General features: G+C 47.0%; 2 protein-coding genes across 2 annotated transcripts; both read right to left on the reverse strand.

Moving 5' to 3' along the window:
* Nucleotides 1-1,454: 1,454 nt before the first annotated feature.
* LOC307247856 (C-1-tetrahydrofolate synthase, cytoplasmic-like) lies at nucleotides 1,455-6,331 on the reverse strand (the record flags this gene model as incomplete). Its single annotated transcript, XM_080023975.1, has 10 exons — nucleotides 1,455-1,514; nucleotides 1,645-1,772; nucleotides 3,945-4,056; nucleotides 4,148-4,284; nucleotides 4,573-4,673; nucleotides 4,978-5,114; nucleotides 5,194-5,247; nucleotides 5,330-5,389; nucleotides 5,932-6,016; nucleotides 6,243-6,331. 10 exons carry the CDS (start codon nucleotides 6,329-6,331, stop codon nucleotides 1,455-1,457), a joined length of 963 nt encoding a protein of 320 aa, XP_079880101.1.
* A 13,606-nt stretch (nucleotides 6,332-19,937) lies between these two features.
* LOC307248274 (putative G-protein coupled receptor 132) lies at nucleotides 19,938-22,812 on the reverse strand. The gene is made up of 4 exons (XM_080024618.1): nucleotides 22,719-22,812; nucleotides 22,336-22,581; nucleotides 21,102-21,223; nucleotides 19,938-20,966 (listed from the first exon to the last, which is right to left on the reverse strand). The coding sequence occupies exons 3-4, from the start codon at nucleotides 21,129-21,131 to the stop codon at nucleotides 20,088-20,090; spliced, it is 909 nt and encodes a 302-aa protein (XP_079880744.1). The 5' UTR covers nucleotides 21,132-21,223; nucleotides 22,336-22,581; nucleotides 22,719-22,812; the 3' UTR covers nucleotides 19,938-20,087.
* Nucleotides 22,813-22,905: the final 93 nt, after the last annotated feature.

Here is a 22,905-nt window from a genome sequence, read left to right on the forward strand (position 1 = left end):
GGTAAAAAATAATTGTTTTTCATAGAAGTTCTGCTAATTAACCTCTTAATGTCTACGACTCAGCAGGTGCCAATCACTTGGAAGGTGAACCTGATATTGATTGATTTGCATTGATTCGATTTTTCTCAGTCACAAGGAACGCTGACCATTTCGAAAGCGCCAGAAAACGATTTGTTCTCAAGCACAGCGGTCGATTCCTCAAGTGACGGGCTGATTTGATCTTCTAAAAGACTGAATCAGAGCTGCAAGCTGAATGTACGCATGGAACGCCGGCTCGGACAGGAGGGCCTCCAATCAGAACGCTGCATTCCAATCCTGAATGCCGTCTGAGGAAACACATCCCGTGGCATCCAAACAACTGCTCACACACTTCATGTAATAGCTGAGAACTAGGAACCAAGTACAGACACTGAGGCAGATGCAGTTTAATCCCAAAGGGGGATGACAACATAAGAACGGGATCCAACTTAAAACCAAATCTAAACTTGCCGAAACATACGGACGGTGATGAACCAACTGACAGGGCAACTGACCAGACCGACTGACAGAGAAGAACCGAAACCGTAGACCCAAAGACACCTGTGAATGAGGAAAACAGGAAACAGCAGAACAAGGGACAAAAACCAAAATGACTCACTAGGTAAACAAGAAGAGATGACAAACTGCGACACAAAATCAATAAGTCTGATCAGCCGACGTGAGCCCAGACCAGTCTCCTCAGGTCACAGCTGGAAACAGTAGAATCTGCCACCTTAGAGAGGGTTGAACGGGTTTTTCTTTGTATTTGTCTTTATTGTCTTCCAGATATATTTTACAGACATGTGCAGGTATCACTTTGGAATGCAAATACTCTCGACGTACATTTTTATACCTGTTTCTACGTTTCAAAGTCCACACCAACCCAATACTGGACAGTCTCATCATCAACGTCATACATTGACTCAGATTAAAATAAACAGATACACCTTGAATCAACAGTTCCTTTTGAAATGCTATTAAGTTTTTATATCAAGCCTTTGGAGAGAGGTAGAGCCTGTCCATGTCTTCTGGAGGAACCACTCATACATCATTCTTTCATCAAAATCTGTTCTTTTCCGTTCCCTTGGAAACCACCAAACGTAAAGAGTTCTCAAAATGTTGATGAGCAACAATGTGTTCCATAGCTGTGATGGTGTGATGGTGATGGTGTGATGGACTGATGGTGTGATGGACTGATGGTGTGATGGTGTGATGGACTGATGGTGTGATGGACTGATGGTGTGATGGTGTGATGGACTGATGGTGTGATGGACTTGTGGTGTGATGGTGTGATGGACTGATGGTGTGATGGACTTGTGGTGTGATGGTGTGATGGACTGATGGTGTGATGGACTGATGGTGTGATGGTGTGATGGACTGATAGATCCTGAGGAGAAGTGGAGCTGCCAGATAGGTTCAGATCTCCTTGTGATGTTTCACCTTCCGGACAGCAGCTTCTGCTGCTGAAGGAACCGCCAAGCACTCTGCACCGTGTTCTAGCAAGCAGACAGATGGACAGACAGACAGACAGACAGACAGACAGACAGACAGACAGAGTTTGACACATTCTGCTAGTCCTCGTTCAGTTTCTGTACTTCTCTGTAAATTCAGCAGACGGATAGCTACCTCCATTAGCATGGCCACAGTCATGGGCCCCACCCCTCCGGGCACAGGTGTGATGAAAGCTGCTCTCTGATTGGCTGACTGATAGTGGATGTCACCCACCACACGCATCCCGCTGTCCTTGGTGTCATCTGCAGAATCAGGTCAAAGGTCAATCACGGACGTTACCTAATTTAAACTTCAGTTCTCCAAGACTGGAATGATGTTTTAACAAGGTAATGAATGGCTGGGTAGTGGAGGGTTGGACAAGTACCTGGAAAATGGAAGTTTGAACTATTTCCTGGGTTGTGGAGGGTTGGACAAGTACCTGGGATGTGGAGGGTTGGACAAGTACCTGGGATGTGGAGGGTTGAACTAGTACCTGGGATGTGGAGTTGAACTAGAACCTGGGATATAGAGTTGAACTAGTACCTGGGGTGTGGAAGGTTGAACTAGTACCTGGGATGTGGAAGGTTGAACTAGTACCTGGGGTGTGTAGGGTTGAACTAGTTCCTGGGATGTGGAGGGTTGGACAAGTACCTGGGATGTGGAGGGTTGGACAAGTACCTGGGATGTGGAGGGTTGAACTAGTACCTGGGATGTGGAGTTGAACTAGTACCTGGGATATAGAGTTGAACTAGTACCTGGGATGTGGAAGGTTGAACTAGTACCTAGGATGTGGAGGGTTGAACTAGTACCTGGGATGTGGAGGGTTGAACAAGTACCTGGGATATGGAGTTGAACTAGTACCTGGGATGTGGAGGGTTGAACTAGTACCTGGAATATGGAGGGTTGAACTAGTACCCAGGATGTGGAGGGTTGAACAAGTACCTGGGATATGGAGTTGAACTAGTACCTGGGATGTGGAGGGTTGAACTAGTACCCAGGATGTGGAGGGTTGAACTCGTACCCGGGATGTGGAGTTGAACTAGTACTCAAGAGGTGGAGGTTTGAAATAATACCTGCAATGTGGAGGGTTGAACTAGTACCCAAAATATAGAAGTTTGAACTAGTACCTGGGGTGTGTAGGGTTGAACTAGTTCCTGGGATGTGGAGGAGTGAACTAGTACCTGGGATGTGGAGGGTTAAACTAGTTCCTGAGATTTAGAGGGTTTAACTAGTTCCTGGGATGTGGAGGGTTGAACTAGTACCTGGGATGTGGAGTTGAACTAGTACCTGGGATATAGAGTTGAACTAGTACCTGGGATGTGGAAGGTTGAACTAGTACCTAGGATGTGGAGGGTTGAACTAGTACCTGGGATGTGGAGGGTTGAACAAGTACCTGGGATATGGAGTTGAACTAGTACCTGGGATGTGGAGGGTTGAACTAGTACCTGGAATATGGAGGGTTGAACTAGTACCCAGGATGTGGAGGGTTGAACAAGTACCTGGGGTATGGAGTTGAACTAGTACCTGGGATGTGGAGGGTTGAACTAGTACCCAGGATGTGGAGGGTTGAACTCGTACCCGGGATGTGGAGTTGAACTAGTACTCAAGAGGTGGAGGTTTGAAATAATACCTGCAATGTGGAGGGTTGAACTAGTACCCAAAATATAGAAGTTTGAACTAGTACCTGGGGTGTGTAGGGTTGAACTAGTTCCTGGGATGTGGAGGAGTGAACTAGTACCTGGGATGTGGAGGGTTTAACTAGTTCCTGAGATTTAGAGGGTTTAACTAGTTCCTGGGATGTGGAGGGTTGAACTAGTACCTAGGCTATGGAGGGTGAATGAGTACCTGGAATATGGAGGGTTGAATTAGTACCTGAGATGTGGAGGGTTGAACTTGTACCCGGGATATGGAGGGTTGAACTAGTACCCAGGATGTGGGGGGTTGAACTAGTACCCAGGATGTGGAGTTGAACTAGTACCTGAGATGTGGCAGGTTGAACTAGTACCTGGGATGTGGAGGGTTGAACTAGTACCTGGGTTATAGAGGGTTGAACTTGAACCTTGGATGTGGAGGGTTGAACTAGTACCTGGGATGTGGAGGGTTTAACAAGTACCTGGGATGTGGAGGGTTTAACAAGTACCTGGGATGTGTAGAGTTGAACTAGTACCTGGGATATGGAGGGTTAAACTAGTACCTGGGATGTGGAGGGTTGAACTAGTACCTGAGATGTGGAGGGTTGAACTTGTACCCGGGATATGGAGGGTTGAACTAGTACCCAGGATGTGGGGGGTTGAACTAGTACCCAGGATGTGGAGTTGAACTAGTACCTGAGATGTGGCAGGTTGAACTAGTACCTGGGATGTGGAGGGTTAAACTAGTACCTGGGATGTGGAGGGTTGAACTAGTACTTAGGATGTAGAGGGTTGAACGAGTACCTGGGATGTGGTTGATTCCACAGTCGATAACGACAGATCCTTCTTTCACCCACTCTCCTCTGACCATCTCGGCCTTCCCTGCTCCCACCACCAGGATGTCCGCCCTCCCCACCTGAAGACAGGAGAAACATCCATCAAACTGTCTGTCTCTCTGTTACATGTGAGAAAGAAAGAAAACATGAACGAGGTTGTGGTGACGCTACCTGTTCAGGCAGGTCTTGTGTTTTTGAGTGGCAGCTTGTGACAGTTGCGTGGTTCCAAAGAAGAAGGTCGTGCATCGGAGCCCCGACAATCTTACTGCGACCGATCACAACGGCGTGCTTCCCCGCCACGGACACACCTACAGAACAGGAATAGTAAGTCATTGGTGGCATAACAGCGCAGTGTTCCCAGTACAGACTGGTTGAACCGGGGGGTCCCAGTGTTGCCAGCATCAAGCTGGTTGTTCTAGGTGGCTCCCAGTGTCCTCAGTAGCACACTGGTTGTATTGGGGGCTCCCAGTGTCCCCAGTAGTACATTGTTTGTACTAGGGGGCCTCCCACTGTCCCCAGTAGCAGACTGGTTGTACTGGGGGGCTCCCAGTGTCCCCAGTAGCAGACTGGTTGTACCCAGTGTCCAGTGTCCCCACCTGTCGACCTGATGAGGGTCATGCAGCCGTTGGGTGTGCAGGGGATGAAGCAGCTTCCCAGGTTCCCACGAGACAACATCCCTGCATTTATACAGGTTAGACTACACACACACACACACACACACACACACACACACACACACACACACACACACACACACACACACACACACACACACACACACACACACACACACACACACACACACACACAAACATTGTAATGAGAATATATTAATCCAAATATTTCAGGGGACACTTATAGAACCCTTGTTGAACCCTTAGAGAACCCTCATAGAACCCTTATAGAACCCTTGTAGAACACCTTATAGAACCCTTACCAAACCCTTATAGAACCCTTGTAGAACCCTTGTATAACCCTTATAGAACCCATGCAGGACCCACCCGTCCACGTCCTTCTGCGGAGCGACAGTGTTGGTGACTATCTCCGTGTCCATGGGATGGACAGAATCCAGGGGGAGCTGGACAATCAGACCATGGACAGACGGGTTCTGGTTGATGGACTCAATGTTGTCTAGAACCTGGGGAACAGGTCATTTCAAGGTTGTTGTTCGATGACAAAGACGCTGTCATTGGCATCATCCTTGTGCCATAACAAACCTCTTCCTCTGTCGCTGTCTTCGGCAGGCGGACATGGTTGGCGCTGATTCCAATCTGGAAATAGAACAAAATAATAATTTCAGCCGTGTTCTGGTGGTAGTTCAGTAGAAGTTCTGACTAGGAGGTCCAGTCTCACCTGCGCCGCCGCCTTCAGCTTCATGCTGATGTACAGGTTGGAGTCTTCTCTGTCGCCCACCTGGAGGGAACAACCAGCCACTGGTGAGCACACCCTGTGTCCTATCCAGTACTATCCAGTAGGATAATACACGGAGTACTGGATAGTACACAGGAATTCCTTTACGACCCAGGCCGTTGGATATGATCAGTCAAAGTATTTGTGGATATATTTATTTATGTGTTTATCGGTGTTTCTTTCTTCACATTTTACATCATAAACATGGTGGTACTGCCCCCAGGAGGACAAGCAGGAGATTGACATTGCATCAAATAGTACTTTATCAATATTAATATCCATAGTTATGGTGATAAGAGCTGATCACCCACTGGGAGGCTCTTCAGTGATGACCTGTCTGTCTGCGTAGCACACTGACCGCGAATGCTTTCATAAATACTTTGTTTAGTTGTAGAGCTTCCACTGAAAAAAACATTGAAGTATCGATTCAATATTAATTTTGCATTCATCTCTTCCAGGCGTCCATTGTAGTTTCTATGCAGCGCCATGACGAGGACCAATCAGAACGCAGTATTCCACAGAGTTGTAGTTAATAATTCACCGACCTGTAGAACCACCAAACCGGGGCGGAACCCTGGAACCTGCTGCTTCATCTGCTGCACTTCCTGTTTGAGCCGCTCCCTCACCAGCCTGCACACATACTGCTAGGTTACTACTGTAGTACTACTGTGGTACTGCTGGGTTACTACTGTGGTACTACTGAGTTACTATTGAGTTAGTACTGTGTTACTCAACCCATACTACTGCGTTACTACTGTGGTGGTACTGTGGTAGTGCTGTTAGTTCTGTATATACGTAGTACTATGGAAGTACTATATGAGTACTGTGGTACAGTGGTAGTAGTACCGTGACTCACTTGGAGGTCTTGTTGCCGGAGACGACGGTTGCCACGGTGCGTCTCCCAGTTTGACGTCCTGAGGCTCCAAGTCTGACCATGGACAACATGACTGAGGGAGGGAGAGAGTACCAGTGCTACTGCACAATACTACTAGTAGTATTACTTCTTTCACATTATATCATATCATATAGAATTTTGTGATATAATAGGATAATATATAACATCATATCACAATAATATATAATATAATCATAAAATATATAATATACTAGAACACGGAGATGATCCAAAAAAAAAAAGTTATCCAGTGTTGACCAGTTGTACCAAGAGCCTCCTGGTCAGTAAACAGCTGGTTAGTCCTCCTGGTCAGTAAACAGCTGGTTAGTCCTCCTGGTCAGTAAACAGCTGGTCAGTAAACAGCTGGTCAGTCCTCCTGGTCAGTAAACAGCTGGTCAGTCCTCCTGGTCAGTAAACAGCTGGTCAGTAAACAACTGGTCAGTCCTCCTGGTCAGTAAACAGCTGGTCAGTAAACAGCTGGTTAGTCCTCCTGGTCAGTAAACAGCTGGTCAGTAAACAACTGGTCAGTCCTCCTGGTCAGTAAACAGCTGGTTAGTCCTCCTGGTCAGTAAACAGCTGGTTAGTCCTCCTGGTCAGTAAACAGCTGGTCAGTAAACAGATAGAACAGACTCGACAGTGGAGCAGAGAACTTGCCTGAATGTAGAAGAGCTGCAGTGTCCTCAGACCCCACTGCAACGAGTCCACTACACCCAGTGTGTGTGTGTGTTCTCATGTTATCAGTCAGATCCTGTTCTCTCTGCTCTGCGCTGGAACATCCCCGTGTGACCTCTGACCCCTCAGCTAGGCTGAACTGGCTCAACCAGGAGGCTCGGCCTTAAACAGTAACTGGCTCTGCTCTCCTCCAATCAGCATGAGTCCTGCCGGGGCGGGACACACCTTCCTGCTCAGGTGGAAGGTTCTACTCTTTTCTAGGAGTTGGATGCTGGCGAGTCACTCCTTCAGAATGAAACAAACAAAGCACTCTTCAGTCATTTATTCACTGCCAACAAATCATCCGTGAGTTGTGCATCACAAGCGATACTCAGAGAGAGAGAGACAGAGAGAGAGAGAGAGAGAGAGAGAGAGAGAGAGAGAGACAGAGAGAGAGAGACAGAGAGATGATTTTTAAAGCATCTTTATTTTAACAATTTCTCTAGTTCACAGTTACAGACAATACAACAAACAGACTTGGTTCACTAACAGAGTCCTACACGTTAAAAACAGACTGGAAGCACAGGTTGTCCTCCACCAGGGAACAGATGGCGTCGTTAAAACACCACAGCTTGATGAAGACGTCCAGACTCTTCATCAGTCTGTGAAAGTTAAAATCAATCAAGACTCTGGCCCTGACCAACGCTACAAACACTCTTCCTAAAACACTCTCCTTTCCCCTCAGTTTGTTCCTCCTCGTGAGGTAGATGGCCATCTTCGCTTCCCCTACTAGAAAATTAAGCAGTCGCCATTTCTCTGCGTTGGCCCTGTAGAATCCAACCCCAAAAATAAAACAGTTTCTGGACCACTCCTCCTTAAAGAGCCTAAAACTTTCCTTTAAAAGACTAAAAAGCTCTAAAAGTCTGTCGCACTCTGCAAAACAGTGAAACACTGACTCTGGCAGTTTGCAGAATGGACATTCATTTGCGACCGTGGGATTAAAAACAGAAACAAAGCTGTTGACAGCTAAGGCTCCATGTAGGACCCTCCATTGGAGGTCCCCCGTCCTTTTCTTGGAGGGAGCTTTGTAAAAACTCCTCCAACACGGCTCCTCCTGTCCCCCCATCTGGAGCCGTCCCCTCCAGACAGTGTCCTGCCGCCCCTCCAGTCCCTTCCTGTTTAAAACAACCACACACTCTTTGTAAAAAGCCTTCCCGCTGGCTGTGTGCAGGTCCAGTTCTGCATAACGTGCCCTGTGCAGCAGCTTCCCGGAGGACCCCTCCAGGTTGGGGGTCAGAGTCATCTCCGGGAAGGGATCCTCCGGGTTTGGCTCCTCCGCGCCTTCGCCGTGCTCCTTCAGCAGGGCCAGGTCCTCCTCCGTGAGCGTCTCCCTCCACCTCTTGAGCACCAGGTGTACGATCCTGGTGGACCTCACCCCCAGCCGCTCCGCCATGGCCTCGCCGTCCTGCAGGTCGCTCCCCGCCGCCGCCACCACCTGCCTCAGGGTCAGGACCCCCGCCTCCCTCAGGATGCTCCTCAGTCCTGGAGTGGCCCCGTCCTGCACATCCAGCCTGGCTCCTCCGATCACCGGCTCCTCCAGGAGCCAGTGGAGGGAATCTGCGGCCTCCCTTTTCCTGTTCTTAAACAACCCCCATGCTTTAAAGAGCTCCTGATAAAAACGGGGTAAGCCCGACTTGTTTAGAAGACTCGTGTCCATTAAAAACAACGAGCGGTCAAGTCCCATCCTCCCAGTCCTCTTTAAGACCAAGCCCGCCACGTCCTTCCAAACGTTTAAGTACCCCGTTAACAACTTCTGCACAAACTGTAACCTAAAAGTTGCCACTCTGCTTTTGATGTCCACCACACCGTGCCCCCCTTCCTCTTTAGGCAGAAAGACCCTTTCCTTCCTGACCCAGTGGAAATTCCGCCCCCAAAAGAAATCCATCAGCTCGGCCTGTATCTTCCTAACTAGCAGGTCTGGTGGTTGGACACAGGCCACTCTGTGCCACAGCTGTGAGGCCACCAGGTTGTTAATGATGAGCGTCCTGCCCCTATAGGACAGCTGTGGCAGTGCCCACCTCCATTTTCTGAGCTTGCCCTGTATCTTTCCTAACAGTCCTTCCCAATTCTTCCCCACCATACTTTCGCTCCCTAAAAACACTCCCAGATACTTAAACCCATCCCTTCGCCACCGTAAGCCTCCTGGCAGTTTTAAAAGTCCCCCCCTCCATCCGCCTACAGCCAGCGCTTCGCTTTTGCCCCAGTTGACTTTCGCTGCTGATAGCAGCCCAAAGTCCCTGACGATCCCCTCCAGTTTGCTGATTTCGTCCTGTTTCTTTATTAAGACAATGACGTCGTCCGCATAGGCTGATAAAATGTGGCTTCTCTCGAGACCGTTTAGAAACACACCCTCGATGTTCGTCCTTAATTGACACAGCAATGGTTCTATGGCCAGAGAGTACAACATCCCTGAGAGGGGGCAGCCCTGTCTCACCCCTCTACGCACTTTAAAAGGGCCGCTCAGCCCTCCATTAATCTTCAGTATACTCTCGATGTCCTGGTACAAAACCTGGATCATGACTATCAGACCAGGGTTGAGGCCAAAAGCCTCCAGAGTTTTCCAGAGGTAAGGGTGCTCAACCCGGTCAAACGCCTTTTCCTGGTCTAGCGAAATGAGCCCAGTTTCAATGCCCAGAGAACTAGAGACGTCCAAAATATCCCGAATTAGGGACACATTGTCCAGAATGGACCTACAAGGCACACAGTAAGTTTGGTCCTGATGGACTACCAGGTCCATCACCTCCCTCAGCCTGTTGGCCAGCGCCCTCGACAGGATTTTATAGTCCGTGCACAGAAGGGACACAGGACGCCAGTTCTTGATCTCCTGCAGGTCTCCTTTCTTGGGTAGGAGAGTGATGACTGCCCTCCTGCAGCTGACTGGCAATAACTTATCTTTAAAAACTTCATTAAAAACCATTAAAAGGTCCTCCCGTAACTCCTCCCAGAACTCTTTGTAAAACTCCGCAGGAATCCCGTCGATGCCAGGGGCCTTACCCCCCTTCATGCTCTGCAGGGCCGTGGAAAGATCCTGCAGGGTCAGAGGTTCCCCCAGCACCGCACTGACATCTTCCGGGACCCTGGGCAAATTCCCACAAAAGGAGTAAAACAGTTCTTTTTGCTCCTTGTACTCACTTCTGTACAGCTCTGTGTAAAAGTCCACGGCTCTCGTCCGGATCTCCTCCGGCCTCCTGAGCTCCTGTCCTGTGTCTGATCTCAGGGCGTGGATAAACCTGCTCTGCCCGTTCCTCTTCTCCAGGCTAAAAAAGAAACTAGATGGTGCGTCCATCAGTGCTGCGCTCTGGAAGCGAGAGCGGACCAGCGCCCCCTGCGCCTTGGTGCCTAGTAGGTCTGCAAGAGCAGCTCTTTTAGACTTGAGGTCCTTAATGTGATCTCAATTCCCAGTGGGTTCCACTACACCCTGTAACTCCACAATGTCAGTCTCCAGATCCCTCATAGATCTGGTGATGTCCCGTGTGACATTGAGAGTATACTGCCGACAGAGCTGCTCTATCTCCCTCTTCCCATAGTCCCACCACTGTGGGTCTCCTGCACCAACAGCACATCCAGCCTCTTCTGCTCCATCAGCTCGTACAGCAGAGACCTCTTAGCTGCGTCTCTGGCCCCATTCGCGTTCAGCGTGCTGATGTTAAAGTCACTCATTGCAACGGAAAAGGGAAACAGCCCGAACAGCAGCACCCACCTCCACCTCCTCCCCATCCTCTCCGTTGTTCAGCTCCTTCCTGATCTTTTGCACTATTTTCTTTAACCTGTACACCTCCTGGTCCGTGAACCCTCCTCTCCCCTTACTCCTCATCTGTTGCTGGGCCGCGTTCGCCAGCAACTCCTTGTCTGAGAAGAAATCCTCCACCTTAATCCCTTTCACATTCTTCGTCCTGTGCAGAAACGCTTTTATTTTGCCCACACTGTAGCTTTTTTTGCCCTTTTTCTTCTTTACGCCGAGAAAAACCTGCCCCTCACTGTCTGCAGCAGAGTCCTCCTCCATCCAGGACTCTGACTCCGAGCCTCCCTGCTCCACCTCCTGACTTGCCTTCCCCTGGCTTGCTGTCCCTCTCTTCGCCTGAGAGTCTCCTACCATTTTGTTGGACTTTCTTTTGAGCCGGGGGACTCTCACCCGATCGTCCTCGTCCCCCATCTCAAAGTCACTTCCTTCCAGTGCCTCCTCCTCCCTAGCTACGTCACCTGCACTCCTCTGACTTTGTTCTGTAGCTTCCTTTCCATCACCAGTCCCCTCCTGTCCCCCCGCACCCACCTGCCTGTCTTCCGGACCCTCCTCCTTCCCCTCCTGTCCTCCCACCCTTACCTGCCTTCTTTCCAGACCCTCGCCTGCCTCCCCCCGTGTCTCCACGCTCACCTGGCTGCGCTGTCTACCTCCACCCGTTCCCTCCTGCGGCTCCACATTCCCCTCCCCCCCCTCCTTTTTTTTCCCCTGCCCCTCGCCTGCCCCCTCCTGTGCCCCCACCTTCACCTGTTTCTTCTCCTTTCCTTTCCGCCCTCCACCTGTCTCCCCCTGTGCCCCCACCTCCACCTGTCTTTCCCCTGCCTCCATTTGGCCCTCACCTGCCTCCCCCTGTGCCCCCACCTTCACCTGCTTTTCCCCTCCTTCCTTCTGGCCCTCCCCCGCCTCCTCCTGTGCCCCCTTCTTTGCCTGTTTTCCCCCCTCCTGACCCCCCCCTGCTCCCTCCTGTGCCCCCACCTTCGCCTGCTTTTCCCCTTTCTGACCCTCACCTGCCCCCTCCTGTGCTCCCTCCTTGTCCTGTCCACCCTTCTGCCCCTCACCTGTCTCGCCGCCTGCCTTCTTACCTGGACATGCCCTGACCTGGTGTCCCTCCCCACCGCACCCAAAGCACTTGGTGGTGTCAGTGTTGACAAACACCACGTAGTCAAACTCATCCGCCCTGATTTTAAAAGCTACGTTTAGCTCCGCATCCCTGTTGTTCAACACCATCAGGACGTGTCTCCTGTGCGACACCACCTGCTTGAGCAGCGGCGACTTGCACCCCGACGGGACTTTTTTAACTGGCGACACCACCTTCCCGTGCCTCGCCAGTTCCCTAGTGAGGGTCTCATCTTTAATAAACGGCGGAACATTCGCCAGATTCACCCTCCTCGCCGGTGTGGAGAGAGGCAGGACGGGAACAAACATTTCGTTCACCGTGACGCCGCTCGCCACCACCGCGTTCACCTTGTCTACACTGTCCAGGAAAATGACCACCGCGCTGTTCATCCGCGCTGCGGACACAACGCTGCTGTAGCCGACAGCCTTCCCCACCGCCAGGCTGCAGTCCTCCACCGAGACCGAGGAAGACACGGGCAACTTAATGCCGTGCTTCCTCGTTAGCTTGGTGAGGTCCGACATGGTTGCGGACCCGCACCACCACCACCACCACCACCACCACCACCCCCCACCCGCTGTGCGCACACCCTACAACCAACAAAAAAACTAAACCCGTCACCAACAAATAATTATAAACATACAATTGATAGAAAAAGTTAGAGAGAAAACCACTCACTCTACCAAACGCTCACACGCTCCACTCGCTCACACCTCCAATCACTCAGAGAGAGAGAGAGAGACAAGGAGAGAGAGACAGAGAGAGAGACAAGGAGAGAGAGACAGAGAGAGAGAGAGACAAGGAGAGAGACATAGAGAGAGAGAGAGACAGAGAGACAAAGAGAGAGAGAGACTTTTTTTGACTTTTAAGATTCCTTTATTTGCAGTAAGTCATGTCACAGCAGCAGCAACTTTATCACAAAGGAACCAAAAAAACATAACAAAAACCAGAGGCAGAACTTGTTATTTTCCTAATGTCTCCTGCTCCATTTAGGTTGAGAGTTCCAGCTCTAAAACCAGGTATTGTAAACTAAGCAGAGAGACAGAAGAGCGTGAGACAGGAGAGAGTGAGACAAGAGAAGAACTGGGGCTTTATGCTGTGTCTGTGTCGTCTCCATTACTGAGTCGAATTTCACCTTTTGTACAAACGTCTTTAATCTGTACGTCTCCCGATTTGTAAAACACCTTGTTCTTTGCTCCTCATCTGGTTCTGACTGAGGCAACAAATAACAAACAAACAACAAATTAACAACAAACAACAAACAAGTAACTGAAGTGTCTTGGAATGTGTGGCGTCTCAAGACAGCCGCATCGTATAAGATTATTACTAAGAGACGGTGCCAGGGGTCCCGAGAGAGAGAGCACATCACCAGGGTCCCGGTGATAAGGGAGGTGAATTGTGATCTGTGACCTATGTAGAGGAACCAAATGGTCAACGTTGTCTTTGGACAAGCATAAAAGACTCGCCCGAGTTTCATTCGGCAGAGAATCCATCCGGTTCGGTTCTCTCCTGGGAGTCCATGGCAAGTCTGGTCTGATGCTATTCTTTTGTAATAAACCTATTATTTTACTCAAGTCAGCGTCAGTGGTCACTTCTTCTTTATCAACACATCAAATTCATTAAGGAAACTACAAAGTGGCGTCACGAACTAGGATTTGTTGGGCCTCACCTGCCGATGCTGCCTGCTCCAGCAAAATACCACTTTAAAAACCTCAGGGTGAGTGTTACCTCACAAAATTGAGCTGTGTGTGGTTCTTGAAGGGGTAGTGTTTTGTGCAGATAGGCTGCACTGACAAGAGCAGATTGTGCGGAGATGGAGATGATGTGTTGATGTGTGAAGTGAGTTTCCGTCTAAATTGGGGTTAATTAAAGATGTAAAAGTTGTAAATAAGGGGAATAAGAGAATAATGAACGAAGAAAAAGAGAATTAAGTTGAAATAGAGAATAGAGACTAGGGAAATAAAAGATGAAGTTAAAAGTAAAAGTTATAAAGGCTTAAAAGATGTGGAGAAAGTTGAAGTAAAAAGTCGTTGTAGAATGGCAGAACTAGTAGCCAAAAGTTATTTAAATAATCATGCAAGATTAATGAAGACAGGGCCTGTATCTCCTTAATCAGTAAGACGTGTACATTAAATGCTGCGTGAAAGTTGGCCGAATGAAAATATAATATAGTCAAATCTTGGTAGAAAAAACAAAGAGGAAATAACCCTGGCCAGGGGAATTGACTCAATATAAAATTATATGAATGAAGATGAAAAAGATGAAAGTAAAGTGAAAAAGAGATAAAAGTTAAAAGTCTAAAGTAAGATGAAAAAGATGAAAAGTGTAAAAGAGATAAAAGTTAAAAGTCTAAAGTAAGATGAAAAAGATGAAAAGTGAAAAAGAGATGAAAGTTAAAAGCCTAAAGTAAGATGAAAAAGATGAAAAGTGAAGTAAAAAGAGTTACAAATTAAAGGCTTAAAAGAGGAAAAATAAAGTTTGAGAAAAAATAGGGAAAAGCAGGGTTGAACCAGCCTAAGAGAATGAGTGCACAGTGAACATGCATGCTGAAAGAATCTGATTAAAAGGATAATTTGTTAAAACTTTGGCCAAAGCGAAAATTTAAAAGTCTGGCCAAAGTGAAAATCTTGAAATGAAATTAGAAAAGTATACATTTTGACATTTTGACAGAGTTGACGTTAAAGTTTAAAGTTAAGCGCTGTTGAAGTTTTTGGAGAATCAGATGTGCAGACATGTCTTTTTCCTTTTGCGGTGTGAGTGTGCCTGTGTGTGTGTGTGTGTGTGTGGGTGCCGCAGCTAAAAAGGTGTGAAGAAATTTGTGTATTGTTCGTGTATATGTATAAATGATATATAGAATACATGGGTTATTAAATAGGTATATATATGTGGTGAGCAGTTAAATAATACATAAAAGAAATATTTCTTGCCCCTTTAGTGATAAATATATATGAGCCTGTTTACCGACTTTGTAAAGCTGATAATAAATATTATGAGCCTTTCCATAAGGACGTTTGATAAATACATATATGAGCCTTTTTCTTTAAAGGACGTTTGATAAATATACATGAGCCTTTTTCTTTAAGGACGTTTTATACATTTGATAAAGGATATGAACCTTCACAGGACTTTATATATTTGATAACCAATGAGCCTTCTTGAGAGAAGGACTAGAATCACCAGAAACAGTCTGCCTACACATGCATGTACACATTCAGAAAAGAAAAGAAAATCTTCTGCTCTGAATTATGGGTAGGATTTGTGGATTGTTTGGTTGGTGTGTGAGTTTTTTCTCTTTGTGCTTGGAGTGTGTGACAGTGCTTGTTGAGAGTACCGTTGGTTAAAGGAGCAGATAGGCTTGGTGAAATAGAAGGAAAAGTTGGGTTTTTGATGCAAGAGAAGAGGATTTGTGTTTCGGCTGCTGAGTGCAAGGAACCAGCTTTGATTTATGACTCTGTGCGTAACTGCATTGGGCTGGGCTGTTCCGACGGGGAGCTCAAACAGGACGTTCCCTAGCTGACGACCAGAGCAAACTGGAAGTTGGGTCTCAATTTAAGAGGTGGAGCAAGGGGTGGTGCTTCATACAGAGTGGAACTTAGTCGACTCCCCCTGACAAGAGGGACGGAGAATAAGTATGGTAGAAGAAAATAAATAAATAAATGAATATTAAAATTAAATTAAATTAAATAAAAATACAATTAAATTAAATGGGAAAATAGAATAAAAATAATTAACTAGAGGTGATATTAGATTGACTAACATAGTCTTTAGATTTAAATGCGTTGTATGAATAAAAATAAACATTGCTTTATTTCAAATGCGCGAGAAATAAAAAAGCTGAGAATGTATGTCTCATTGAATTGTATTATAGTATGTAGAATTTAGAGTGGTCTTAAGACACTGAATTCTTGTGTTGTTCTTTTTGTTTTTTCTTTCTTCCTCTCTTTTACTTTGCTGAGTGAGAGCTGGGGGAAAGACAGAGAAGATGGAATGTGTCTGAATTGGATCATCCAAGGGGCAGATGACAAGACATCTGGCAGTTCTTCACAGACACCGGAAGCTTGCGGATGAACGCATAGAAATTCTGAATCCCGTGAATCAGGCCAGTGCGGTTTATCCACAAACTCTTTTCAATAGACACCTGCATTGACCTATATGTGTGTACATCTAGTTATAACCTACATAATTGCTTGTTTTCACATATAGGATTACAGTAGTTATTTTTCTTATATTGCGTTTGCAATTAGTTAGTAAGAGACTTGCCAACGGACTGACTAATCAAGGCATTCACCTAATTAATGGGGTAATATTGACTTGATTGATCACATGCGGAAAAGCTGATGTGATTTAAATACGGTTGAGTGCTGTGAATATTGGTTTCATTATCTGAGTATGGTTTACCTTGATTGAGGCTGTTTTGAGCGTGAACATTGATGGACATTTTTATCATTTACGATAAATGAGTATGATCAGATGTATCAGATAATGAACAAGTGAAGTTGCTTTCATAAGTGGGACGCTATTGGTCACCTTTGGGGTTGGTAAATTCAGTTGTTTTTGGTTGAGTGTGATTACACAGTGCTTTATAAATAATTTTGAAATGAATCAATTTGATTTACAATAAAATAAATGGATTCAAAAATTACAAAAGTAATCACTCCTATTGATGTAGTGTGAAAGAATAATCCTCTTATTAAAGATATTGCAAAAATATCAGGAAAATGGAGAAAGCGGTGGCCTGAAATTGAACAACCATGGCCAGCTGTTGTTGAAAGAACTCAGAAAGGAAGCTGCCAGATGGGTTTTTCACTCTCACACTCCACAAATGTATTGTATTGCTACGACTAAGGATGTTCAGAAGGGTATATTATAATCAGTTTGTTTGTTAGTATGTGATTTCTATTAAGCCAATTCATGTTGTAAATTCAATGACTGTTATCTCTGTTGAGACTTTGTGTAGTCTCGAAGGGGGGAAATATGAGGTGTCTTGGAATGTGTGGCGTCCCAAGACAGCCCCATCGTATAAGATAAATACCAAGAGACGGTGCCAGGGGTCCCGAGAGAGAGAGCACATCATCAGGGGTCCCGGTGATAAGGGAGGTGAAATGTGACCTGTGACCTATGTAGAGGAACCAAATGGTCAACGTTGTCTTTGGGCAAGCATAAAAGACTCGCCCGAGTTTCATTCGGCAGAGAACTTTCCGGCTCGCTTCTCTCCTAGACGTCCATGGCAAGTCTGGTCTGATGCTGTTCTTTTGGAATAAACCTATTATTTTACTCAAGTCAGCGTCAGCGGTCACTCCTTATTCATCAACACATCAAATTCATCAAGAAACTACATAACAAACAAACAACATATTAACAACAAACAACAAATTAACAACAAACAACAAATTAACAACAAACTAACATTTACATTTACATTTACATTTAGTCATTTAGCAGACGCTTTTATCCAAAGCGACTTACAGGGGAGAATAACATTCAAGCTACATTGCGACAGAGATTAGTGTAACAACAACATTAGTGTAACAATAAATACTGCAAGGTGGTGCTAAGTAATTGTAGGTTAGGACAGGAGGTACTCACTGAAGAGCTGGGTCTTCAAGTGCTTCTTAAAGACAGAGGGAGGTCCCCGCTCTGGTCATTTTTGGCAGCTCGTTCCACCAACGTGGAACTACAAATGAGAATAGCCTGGATTGCCGTGGCTGTATGGCCGGCAGAGCCAGGCCACGCTCATTTGACGAGCGCAGCATCCGGGGGGCAACATGTGCTCTTACAAGAGCATTTAAGTAGGCGGGAGCATTCCCAACAATCACTCTGTAGGCCAGCATCAGAGACTTGAACTTGATGCCTAACAACAAACAAACAACAAATAACAAACAAACAAAAAATGAACAAACAACAAATTAACAAGAAACTAACAACAAACAACAAATAACAAACAAACAAATTAACAACAAACAACAAATAACAAACAAACAACAAATGAACAACAAACAACAAATGAACAACAAACAACAAACAACAAATGAACAACAAACTAACAACAAAAAACAAATGAACAACAAACAAAAAATAACAAAAAAACAACAAATTAACAACAAACAACAAATTAACAACAAACTAACAACAAACAAAAAAAACAAAAAACAAGCAAAAAATTAACAACAACAAATAACAAATTAACAACAAACTAACAACAAAAAACAAATAACAAACAAACAACAAATTAACAACAAACAACAAACAAAAAACAAATTAACAACAACAAATTAACAACAAACAAATTTAACAACTAACAACAAATTAACAACAAACAACAAATTAACAAAAAACTAACAACAAACAACAAATAACTCCCTGTCCTCAAAGTGTTCTAAGACCTTTAAGTCCTTCTTGTTCTTTGTTTTCCTCATGAACTGCCTCATTTCATGGTGCTATAAGCCCCCTGGTCTTACGGTGGCAGGGACCTTGTCACTGGGTCTGACTCTCGCTCTCAGCAGGTTCCTCCACCACCCACCACCTCTCTTTGTTTTCCTTTTGATTTTCCCGTCACTTTTTCCACCTCTGTCGCTCGTTTTTTCCCTTTCGACGAGGTACGGTAAGTAGGGACTCCTCCTCCATCATCTCCATCGACTCCTCCTCCATCATCTCCATCATCTCCTCCTCATCCGGCCTCCTGTCAGCACTGCTCTGGCCACGTTAGCACCATCCTCTATTTCTCCCTCCTTTCCACCTACACCTTCTACCTCTCCACCAGCCTCTCCCTGTGCTCCTGCAGCACTGCCACCCAAAGCATTTTCAGAATAGTAACGACACCGACACCGAGACCTGGGCGACAGGAGTCGCTCCACCTGGAGGCCCTCACCACTCTGACAATGCAGGTGTAGCACCTTGGTGAAGGTGTGGTTGGCTGCTCTCTTCCCCACTGTCCCCAAGCCCAGATGGAGTTGTGAAGGACAGCAGCTGCCCCCGGTCCTCCCTCCTCTCTCCACAGCAGCTGCACCCTATCCTCTCTCCACCCTCCACAGCAGCTACCCCCGGTCCTCTCTCCACCCTCCACAGTAGCTACCCCCGGTCCTCTCCACCCTCCACAGCAGCCAGACCGTCAGAGAGGGAAACATGTACTGATACTTATCATCCCAGCTGCAGCTCCCTCCTCCTCCCTCCCTTTGTCCTCCTCCACCTTCCCTGCTTCCTCCTCCTTCCTCTTCCTCCTCTTTGGGTAAAAACACAACATGCCTGGGGTGGGGGTGGAGCTCCATACAAGGAAGCCCCCAAATAATTGATGAGGGTGTGGCCTGTGTGACAGTGATGGCAGCAGCCACATCCACCTTCTTTGTCTGCTCCACCCTCCCACGTGACATCAGTGTAAACTCCTCGTATTTAAAAGCTTCTTCTTCGATTCCCTTCAGTTTGAACGGTGCAAACGCTCCTCCTCCTCCTCTTCTGTTGCCGGGCAGACTTCGGCAGCAGCTTTTCTTCAGCAGCTCCCTTCTTGGCCTGGGGGTTCAGGTCACATTTGGCGGGAGTGTACTCCACCTTTCATCCCCTTCATCCACCCTTTCACCTCCATCCGTCTTACTTCCCTTTTTGGACCAGAAACATCTGTAACTGATCACGACCTTCTGAGGGAGGATTCCTCTGCCCCACCTCCTGTCCAACCTCTGGATTCAGACCCTCAGTCTGACCCGTCTTCCGGTCGGGACCCCCGGCCCCTGCCTGACAGGGAACCAGGGCTCCGGGCCCCCGTCCAGCCCGGAACCCCAAAAGCTGCAGCTCTTAGGACACACAGTCATTTAACATCCTCCTTACGACACTGCTCCACTCTGTGACACGCCCCCCTGATCTATTTACACCTGACACCAACAAACAAACAAAACAACAAAACAAACAAACATAACAAGACAAACAAACAAATCAAAACAAACAAAAAAACAAAACAACAAAACAAACCAAAACAAAACAAATCAAAACAAACAATGGAAACCTTCGCAGAGACAATCACTCCCAGCATGCACTCTGATAGAGAGAACTATTCTCTACACATATATCCCAGGACTATAGGTGCTGGAGACGGACAGACTCATCATCTGTTTGTTCATTTATTTGAAATTGTTTCAATTTGATAAAAAATACAAAAACATCAAAGTGACGAAGAAACATTAAAAACACAAGTTGATGATCCAGATCAGTCTCTAGCCCTGGTCCTGGTCCCAGTTCTAGTCCTGGTCCTGACCCTTCATCCCTGCTGGCTGTTTCCAGCGGTTTCTGAATAGTTCTTGGAGTTGAGCATGTTGTTGGGGCTGCTGTTGGAAGAAGGGCGCCGGCTCCGCCCACAGAGCCACCCGAGGCTGTGGGCCACCTCCTTGCGCACGTTGTTGCTGGACAGCACATAGAGGATGGGGTTGATGGCGCTGTTGAAGGTGGAGAGGCCCAGGGAGATGGTGTAGGGGGTGTAGATCCGCTGCTCGAAGTGGCAGCCGTCCTCTACCAGGGGGAAAGTGAAGGTGATGGCGCGGAGCAGCAGGATCAGGTGGTACGGGGCAAAACAGAGCAGGAACAGGACCACCACGCCCACCGCCAGGGAGCGGACACGCTGCTTCTGCTGCAGCTGCAGCCCGGCGCTGGCCTGGACGTTCAGCAGGACGGCCCGGTTGGAGAACACCAGCAGGACCAGCGGCAGCAGGAAGCCCACCAGGAAGCGGGCGTAGTTGAAGCCAGTGACGGTGGCGGTGCTGTGGCCCGGCTCAAAGCAACGGCCCTCGCCCTCCGCCGCGTCGCCCTCCTGCATGGTGAAGACCGGGATGTGTCCCAGTGCCACCACCGCCACGATCGCCACGGTGATGCCGCTGGCCAGGCGCTGCCTGCGGAGGCCGCGGCTCTCCAAAGCGTAGACCACGGCAACGTAGCGGTCGTAGGAGATGCAGCAGAGCAGGAAGATGCTGATGTACATGTTGTTGAAGAAGACGTAGCCGGTGGCCTTGCAGGCCAGGGAGCTCCAGGGCCAGCGGTGCCCGTTGTTGACGTAGAGGGCCCATAGCGGCAGTGTGCACAGGTAGGTGAGGTCGCACAGCGACAGGCTCCACAGGTACACGCTCAGGACGTTCTTGCGTCGGACCTGGACCCAGGTGAGGAAGACAGTGAGCAGGTTGGCGGGGAAACCCACCAGGAGGACCAGGCTGTAGAGGAAGACCAGGGGGAGGCGGTCTTCATCGTACGGAGGAACACAACGGCCGAGTGTCCAGTTACTCACCGCGCTGCTCGTCGTCTTAGCCAGATGCATGATGCCTGCAACACAGCGAGTGGAAGTGCTCACATGCAGCAGAGCGAGCAGCACCAGGAGCAGCACCAGGAGCAGCAGCACAGGTCATGTGACTACATTAGAGAAGAAAACAGCCACAGTCAAATAGAAGCCAAGCAGCTGAGACGCTGCTCTTTGGTACAAGAGCTTCGCAGCACTGGAGCTCAACACTCAAACAGGAAGTTACATCATCAAAAACTGAGGCTGTACGAGCAGCAGAAAGCGAAGCCAGCCAGCGTTTTGAAACAGGAAATGACCTGATGAAACCAAAAGGAGAAAAAGAATCATCACCAACCACGTTTCAAACCCTGAAGTTCCTTCTCTGCTTTGCACAATGTTTGATGTTACATGGAGGAAACCCCATGTTTTGGGTGGGGGTCCTTACTGATGTTACATGGAGGAAACCCCATGTGAGCACGGGGAGAACATGCAAACTATTTAGTATAATATGTAGTGATACGTACAGTATATATATATATATATATATATATATATATATATATATATATATATATATATATATATATATATATATATATATAGTGGTAGGAACGTTGTATGAAGTATTGTGTACTGATAACAACATGGCTCCAGCAGGAACTACGTGTACCTACAACGCGTACAACTGGTCACAAAAGGACGTATGATCACAAAGAAGTGTTTGCAGGCGGAGGTGCTGCTGCAGGCGGAGGTGCTGCTCCTACGCCCTGATGCAACATGAGTCTCCGTCAGGAAGCTCTCACCTCCCCCTGGCTGACTTCCTTTTGTGTTTGCATGAAATACTTTCTTAAGCTCAAGTATTAGTCTCTCATGTCATCTGTAACGGAGTCCACAAACAACGTTGAGAACTGATTAGTGATATGTACAGTATATATGTAGTGATATGAATTTGGTGAGAAAAACATGGAGAAGCGTGTATTATATATTTCATTAATTCATATATATGTTTTGAGTGTGTGTGTGTGTATATATATATATATAAATACACATATACACACATACTGCAGCTTTAATCAGAGTGAGAAAACAAAGAGGATCCATTCAAACCAAAACAGATGAATAATAAATGATGCTGCAGGAGGCTAAAAGGTAACATGATCGAAAGGATTCCAAAGGAGTTGAATCATTTAAAATGATTAAAATCAGATAAAAAACATTTTGTTTTATTATTAAACTGTTTACTCACTGATAAGCTCATGGATCCAGTGTCCACCTCCTGCACCTCCTGGCGCTGAGCTCCGTCTGAGGAGGAGGGTGGAGGGAAATGGAGGGAGGGGGAGGGAGAGGAAGGGAGGGTGGAGCAGGGCGGCAGAGGGTGGAGCAGGGCGGCAGAGGGTGGTGCAGGGCAGCAGAGGGTGGAGCAGGGGGGCAGAGGGTGGGTGCTTCCTCTTGTTCTTGACTTTGATCTTTGCTTTCACTGGGCTGGACTGAGCTGAGATCAGTCAAAGAAACATTTGATTGACGGTTTCCATCATTTTTATTGGTTCTTAGTTTTATTTCATGAGGAAAATTTAACTTTATTCAAAATGGAAAATGAAACATTTGAAAACAGGATTTAAAAATTCTCACCTGTCAATCATCTGCTCTGCAGCCAATCAGGAGGCAGTGATGTAGAGAGAGGGCGGGGCCGCTCCTCAGCAGCAGCTTAAATCTTTATTAATTATTAAATTGTATAAAACAACTACACACAATAACAGGATTATTTATTATTGAATGCGACTGAAAACAAATAAAAAACAAAATGATTTTATTGAGA

This window comes from Zeus faber, assembly GCF_960531495.2.
Source record: "Zeus faber genome assembly, chromosome: 2".
Classification (NCBI taxonomy): Eukaryota; Metazoa; Chordata; class Actinopteri; order Zeiformes; family Zeidae; genus Zeus; species Zeus faber.

What these genes read in the sequence shown, in the direction of transcription:
- LOC307248274 (XM_080024618.1), bottom strand. Translation starts at nt 21,131, where the DNA reads ATGCATCTGGCTAAGACGACGAGCAGCGCG. An exon ending in CTAAGACGACGAGCAGCGCG is followed by an intron (nt 20,967 to 21,101) that starts GTGAGTAACTGG and finishes ACCTGGGTCCAG; the next exon opens with GTCCGACGCAAGAACGTCCT.